This window comes from Hoplias malabaricus, chromosome 3 (genome assembly GCF_029633855.1).
Source record: "Hoplias malabaricus isolate fHopMal1 chromosome 3, fHopMal1.hap1, whole genome shotgun sequence".
NCBI lineage: Eukaryota > Metazoa > Chordata > Actinopteri > Characiformes > Erythrinidae > Hoplias > Hoplias malabaricus.
The window spans coordinates 60168046-60175635 of NC_089802.1; the positions used below are offsets into that span (position 1 = coordinate 60168046).

At 36.4% G+C, this 7590-nt stretch overlaps 1 protein-coding gene and 1 long non-coding RNA gene across 2 annotated transcripts; both read right to left on the reverse strand.

Annotated features, from left to right (window-relative positions):
* Nucleotides 1-346: 346 nt before the first annotated feature.
* On the reverse strand, nt 347-1875 carry LOC136690723 (uncharacterized). Its single transcript, XR_010801770.1, has 4 exons — nt 1779-1875; nt 807-864; nt 631-696; nt 347-534 (listed from the first exon to the last, which is right to left on the reverse strand). It is a non-coding gene; the product is annotated as an uncharacterized lncRNA (long non-coding RNA).
* Nucleotides 1876-3430: 1555 nt separating this feature from the next.
* On the reverse strand, nt 3431-7346 carry smx5. The gene is made up of 5 exons (XM_066665925.1): nt 7215-7346; nt 4976-5043; nt 4783-4813; nt 4633-4692; nt 3431-4387 (listed from the first exon to the last, which is right to left on the reverse strand). The coding sequence occupies exons 1-5, from the start codon at nt 7215-7217 to the stop codon at nt 4262-4264; spliced, it is 288 nt and encodes a 95-aa protein (XP_066522022.1). The 5' UTR covers nt 7218-7346; the 3' UTR covers nt 3431-4261.
* Between the last annotated feature and the right edge of the window lie 244 nt (nt 7347-7590).

The window sequence follows — 7590 nt, forward strand, 5'->3', positions numbered from 1 at the left end:
CCCTGGATTCCTGATGAACTGATCCATTCTGATTCACATGTGCACTGAATTTCTGTAAAAGCCTTTTTGCTCAAAACTGACAGTGGCGTATTGTACACCCTAAACCAATGAAGGTATCAGATCCCTTTATGTTTGTTGTAGGATGGGTAACTTACTTTCAGCTTCCTCCTATTAAACTTAATAAAAAAAAAAAAAGAAATGCCAGGACATGTTTAAAAATACGCCACTGTCACAGTAAAACGGCAACTTACTGCCAAATCAAATATTACCAAACATCTTGTACAATGAGGAAGACAGACAATATATGACTTTACATCAGCAGAGTAATCCAACGCATTGCATTTGCCAAGTTAAAATGACCATTTATTTAAATATTTAACAAAACATAAAATGAGAAGAGTGACGGTTTCAAATGTCACACCAAAAGTTTCACTCACTTCACACATGTTCCAATTCAAACTCAAAATCATACAAAAGAGTATCATTGAGGTCTTCAGGACCAAGCCTTCTGTGGTTTTCCTTCTTTGTTGAAATCTAAAAAGACATACCTTCAAATTTACCACAGAAAATCTCTCAAAATGCACTTCTCATAAAGCCCACCCCAAAAAAGGAAGCAGTTACTCTCTGTACCTCTTCATCCGACAGGTCACAGTCTGAGGAGTTAAGAACAAGATCCTCACTGAGGTAACAGTCCATCTTAAAAAGAGAGAGAAAAAGGGGTAACGCTCAAGACAATTTCACTGAGAGTTACTAATAATAACGAATGTGCAGATCTGTCAAGAAAACTAAAGTGCAGAACATTTTACCTTGTCCTCTGACACACTATAGTGAGAGGAAATGCAGGACTCCATTTCCATGCCTCTGCTAATGGAAGCAAGCGTTTGAGTCATTTACTATAAAAGATCAACAGTAACAGTGCCATGTCCTGAAGCACTACAGCTTTCAGCAATATGCTCAGACTTAATCAGTTTACCTTAACATTTATAATAGAAATTACTCATGCCTTAGTTCTAGCCCAGCTGGACCAGTGTTTCACACCATGACCGTAACCTGCTTATAGCTGTTAGTGATACCATTAATGCCTTAGTAAGCTAACGATAGCTAGCTAAATCAGACATGCGTAGCACAAAGAGTCAGACAACTTGCCTCGATTTAACTTGGGAGTCAAAATGATGAGCCTCAACTTTATTAATGTAACCATGCTCGGTTTATAGAAATATAGCAAATGTATATAGAATGATGAAGAAACAATAAATATGGATTAATGTATTATTTTATCAAAACATGTCTGCTTTTTTAATCATAATTTTATAAATGTGTGTTCTGCACCATCATAAGAGACAACTTCAATTTGAGTTTGGTTGTGAATGACCCAAAAAAATTGTGTTTTTGTCGTCTGCACCTTCAGCTGAAAATTAGCCTAGCACTACCCTTTGTAAAGATAAAGGTGGTATCGCTAGCTAGCTATCGGTTTACATTTCCAAGCCAAAAAAAGACGGGCAATGCACAAAATATGGCACAGATTCCGCTCGTCAAACACCGCAGTCACAGATTTGAAACGTTCCTTGTAGAACTGGCGGACAACCTCCTGATAATAACTTTAACAGAACTTCGAAGATACAGTTCGAGCTTCTGTCTTAATGTAGCTAGCCGCTGAACGACTTTTGTGCCAAAAAAATGAATGCTAAGTTACAAGCCAGGCTCCACCTCAAGGGCTAAGCTTGCTAAGAGCGTGTGCAACTAAACTTACTTTAAAAAATAAGTCAAGTTAGCACTACCTTCTTTCTGAGTGCCTCAGGCTTCAATGAAAAGGTTTGAAAGAAAACCCAGCAGGCGATTCAACTCCTCCAATCATATATATTGTCAGCGTAGCACCGTCGTTAATAAGCCTAGTAAATTACTAAATTAGTAGATCAACACCTGGCTTGATCGTGTGATTGGCGTCAATTAACTTAATGTGCACCAATGGCTAAACGCCCATACCCTCTAAACGTTAAAAATCGACATTAGCGAATGCCGTTGCTCAGGTGTGGGGTCTTATAGTGTAATATTATTAAAGAAACCTAGCTGAAACCGATGTCTGACACATACACAAAAAACCACAACAAAGGCCTAAACAGTGCTCTGTGATGTTTCAGCGCCTTCTCATCTCACAATCTTTAATTCCAGGCTCTGGTTCAGTGTTTTACTAATGATATATGTATTTAAAAGAGGGAGGACGCGGGTTTTTCATTTTAAGATTTTAATACTAAAGTTAAATCAAACATCTCTCCGAGTCCCCATCCAGTACTGTGACCGTCCCCAGACCTCCTCCGCGAGCGGCTGTAGATTCAATCTAACCGAGGCGCGTGGCTCTGCAGTCGGCGTAACTCAGGAGTAACTCGGTCACGCCCATTTAAAACTCCAAACCAAAGCATAATCATATCACTAAGATTCATTTATAAACAATAAATAAATAATGTAGTTCCATACCTTTTCCTGTTCTAGACAAACTTTATCGTGTATTCCGATGAACCAGACGTCGAATCATTTCGACTTCTATCATTTCAGAATTCTAACATATGACACCTGAGCCTATTATTTTATAGTGGTTATAGTGGCTAAAATATTTTTATTCATGTATACAGGGTATAACATAAGGTAGAATGTTCCCCTTTTCAGACTTTCCATCATTGGCGGCACGGTGGCTTAGTGGTTAGCACTTTCGCCTCTCAGCGCTGGGATCTTGGGTTCAAGTCCCATCTGGGTGGAGTTTCCATGTTCTCCCCGTGTCTGCGTGGGTTTCCTCCGGGGGCCTCCCACAGTCCAAAAACATGAACGGTCGATGAATTGGCTTCTCTAATCACTGTCCTGGTGTGTGAGTGAATGTGTGTTAGATATGGATTGGCGCTCTATCCTGGGTTAAACTCTAGTGCCCGATGCAGTCCTCCAGGTGGACGGTCGTTCCTGGTCGATACGCTGTGCGCATCGCTAAAGCGTCCTTGGGTGTCTAGAAAGTTATATATCAGGCGCTATATTTTAAGTCTAAAGATACATATATTACAAATAAAAATTTGGAAGTGAAATTCAGTTTTACGTAGATGTCTTTATTGTAGTTGTATCACTGCTGCTGTAAGTCTATAATCTGCCCTAACTGTAGAACTACAAAGTGCTCCTGTATGGTCAGCGGAGTTGAGAAAGGACAGTGAATGAAGAATCAAGGTGGTGGTCATGTTATTGGTCTGTGTACGTGAGTTACAAGCAGGTTTTCACATTTATAAGAACAAATATCTACACACCAGGACTGTGGTTGTGGATAATAGTTGCCTTTTGTTGAAATTCTGTTCTTATGAATACCTAGAGTGAACTGGGATAGCTTGTCCCCTGTTTACAAAAACAGAGGACTTTTTATGCTACCTAACCCTTTTCCAGAAAGTTGTACGTGCAACTGGGCTAGTTTAAAAACAGGAGAACATAAAAGGAGTGTGGTTGTTAAAGCCTAAGGCTTGTTTTGGCCTCATTTTTGCCTGTTATCATTTCACCAAAATCATTGGGGAAAGATCAGCATTCATACGGCTTTATTGTCGTCCACTTTTTTGCATCTTTGTCTGATTTTTCTGTTTTTCCAAAATCCACCCAAGTAATGTGACTATACATTATATATTCAAAAAACAAACTCAAAAAGAAGATTAAAATGGTTTTGTAGTCAGGAAAACCTATTTTAACCCAAATATAACTGATAACTGAACTGATGGCAAAGTGTGACATACTGGATTTTAAAATGTTGGTATTTGGAAAAAAAAAAGTCCATTCTTAATGGACAACATTCAACTATAGAAACAAATATTGTTATTTCAGTGTAATTGTCTATTTTTATGGTCAGATCACTCTGGGGTTGATTTTGTTTATTTAAAAGTGAACAACTAAAGTCAAACAGAAGTCTCTTGTTTTAAACACAAAATATAGTGCCTACAATCAGGCCTTTACATTTTCACATGGTAGATCTTAATTTTTGTTTTTGACAAGAGCCAAATATTACAAGCTAATTTGAAAAAAGGATCCAGAAATTCCAAGAGGTAATTAACAGTGACATATACTAAACATTACCTTGTTAAACCATATGCCACACATACCTGAAGAGAACAGATATTCAAAAACAAAACACCATGCACAGGATCAAAAACACAATACAAACTTTGAGCTTAAAAAGTAAAAGGTATCCACTGAAGTTACATTTTTTTTTTACAATATTTCTATCAAAAAGAAAATAACAGTAAATTAATCATTGTTTCTGTTGCATGGCTTCTTTGCGTGCTGCATCCTGTAGGAGCTGGGTGTCTACTTCATCAGCAGGAAGCTGAACGTACCGCACCACTGAACCACGGATGAAGCAGTTTTTCACTGACAACTGAAAAACAGCAAAACAACGATTAAATTATTAATGGCAGTATAATACATATCCTCCATCTACCATAACGAGAGTGAAAAAGATTTTTGATTCAGGAACAATTAATAATGAGCTTCATACTAGTCAGGTCATCCCTGTATATACACCATGTCCTAATGTGTGTCATTGTAGCATTATGTCTGCCCATTTTTAGCATCCCACACTCAAACAGAAGTGCGTTAGCTGAAACTTTAAGCGTTGCTCACCATGTGGGGATATTTCTCAGGATCAGTGACACTGATATCTGTGAGTTTGATGTTCAGGTACTGTGAAAATGCACAAAAGAAAAAAGTAAGTGTTACAATCAAGGGCTTAAAAAAACTCATGATAAGAGTAGATATATTAAACTATCATACCTGATCTACTGAGTGTAATGTTCCACATATGCTGCAATTAGTTCAAACAGACATTAGTGAACAGTAAATAGCAGAATTCTATTCTTGTTCATGCTAGAAAACAGAAATGGTAGATGACACTCTTCTGTCCATTACAAGTTGCAGTGATACTGAGACACAGTATTCATCACAATATATCATCCATAGCTCTTACCTCAAATCATTTTTTAATTCCACTACTACGTCTTTACCCACCAGGGACTTGAAGAACGAGTAGAAAAGCTGTGAAACAATTGCAATAACATTAAATAATGTTCAGACAAATACAACAAAATTAATTCTAAAACATTTTCAATGTAAGTAACTTTGAAAACAAATCCCACAGTGTTTATAATAGTTGGAGATTGCACAATATTTACTCATGGGTTTCAATATTGAGCTGATATCAGGAAAAAAAAAAGTTGGATTTATTGTCAGAGAGAAAAATGAAATCTAAGATCATTAAACAAAATGAAATTTAAGACAAAAATGTGTACAAAAGAAAGAAAACTTGCAGAATCCCTCCAGTGTACGCTTCTCCATAGTCTTAATTATAATTAGTTGAACAGTGAATAATTAGTTGAACGGGCAATAAAACATTTTTTATAAAAAGTTAAAAAGGAAAATGACATGTAAAAAGTAGGTCTAGAAGTGTAAGTTATAAAACTGTAAACTTAAGAACAGCTTATTAAATGCACTGCTCCACAGCTTTCGTAAATCAGTTGAAGAAAACCACTTTATAGTCAATGTCAATGTCTGAACACTAGAGGGAGCCGTTTATGCACCAATTGTTCCTCTCTCGTTGTTTGGAGTTTAACAGAACAATTTTGTGTAAGTGTTGCCAGAAGGTGCAATTTTTCAATTTGTAGTTTTGTTTGTCAGTTTAAACTTTTAGTAACCCTTTCAATACCCAAGCAGAGTGTGACTACTTGACTTGCCCATCTGCAGTCCAGATATGTTACTTGTGGCAAATCATGAGGAGAAACAGACAACAGAGGAATTTTGAACATATCAAGTAAGAATAGGGAACATTTCCACTTGCAAAACTGCAAGTTACTATCTTCAGTTCCCAAACAATTTAATTAAAATGTGATGCAATTCCTCTGTCCCAACTATTGTGGAGTGATTTGCAGGCATCGTATTTAAAACATTCTAAGTTATTTACAAAATATATCATTAGCCAGTTAAATATTAGAGTAATAACAAATCAGACACGTTTTTACAGAATTGTTCAACTCTTCTGGAAACAAGGCTATAGTGAACTGCTGTCATTTTCACTGATTTATTAAATAAATGTAATTTTCTACCTCTTCCACAAACTCTGGTCATGGAATTATTAAATGTGTTTCTACAGTTTGGATATAATTCCTTGTCCCTCCTAATGTACAGGTTGTTCACTATAAATCTCTCAACTTTGCAAATAAATCATTAGATTAAGGTTAGGTTTTGACCATAAACCATGCACTGTGTTGTATATCAGATATTAAATCATCAAATCACTGGTTCTTTACATGTGTGCAGGGGAGACTTGAATGAATAATACTTGTGTTAAATTCCTATTATGAGGAACAGGAAAATTAACACAGTTTGTGTTATATTTTTATCTATATCTAGTTTAAAATAATAAGGCAAGCTCATTAAATAATAAAATGTCTTCCTTTTTCTTCTGAGACTACATAACAATAAAGACAAAAGCATTATACAGAGATTTAAGCATTAGATTTAGTCTAATTTATGTGAGGGGGAAATTCAAAATATCTGTTCATCTCTAAATAATTTTCCATCTGAAAGAGACGTGGGATGCACAGCAGCTTACACAGCTGCCTTGGTGTACTGATGTTTTCGTTTGCCCACTGTAAATTGAAAGAAAAACAACACAGGAAAATAGCACTGACACTGCACTGGAATAAAGACCCCTCCACACTTCTGAGCTCCAGGTGCTGAGGGTGGATCCTTTAGTAGAACGCAGTAAAATCTGTGTTTGGTGTGGTAGCCTAATGTAGTGAAATGTATCAGCACTGTTGGAGAGTGAGAGTATTCCAGGGTAAGCCTTTAGTGACTGAACAGCACGACTGTGACAGAATAAGTGATTGTAACAGCGAATGCGTGAATGTGACTCTGTGAACGTGTATCTGTATTAAAGTGACTTTGTCACTTTGTAATTGCATGAACGTTTCAATGTGTTTGAATGACTCTGTGAGTGTATAACAGTATGACTATGTGAACGTGCAGAACTAGACGTCACAAGAACGAAGGTTTAATCCGAAGGCTGAATTCCCTAACACTCCAGAAGCAAAGCCTCCACTTTTATGAGTTAAAAGTGGATAAAGACGGTTCAGAGCTTCGTTTACATTCTACAGTGAAACAGCAGAACACAACAGATTATTAAAACAAACAGAATCAAATAAACTCACCATTTTCACGCGCTCTTTGTAACCGATGTACGCTACACTAGAATAAACTGCTTCGGCATTGGCTAGTTAATCCGAAGACAAATTTATTCTCTTTGTTCATTGGTTGATTCTGAAGTCGTCGTAAATATGAGGCTTCTCCAATAATTTCAAATGACTTGTCAACGTAAATAAACATAAAACCCGCTAAATAGACTACCATAGATCCAAAATCAGACAGTCTATTTATGATACACATATAAAATATTTAATTTGAATTAAAATTCCATATTTCAAAATAAAAGTCGACATCAGGAAACAATACTGATTTTCTCTGAGAGAAAAGTTTCTGTAGGTTGTTTTAGTATATCTACAAAAATTTATAAAAGATTATATATAT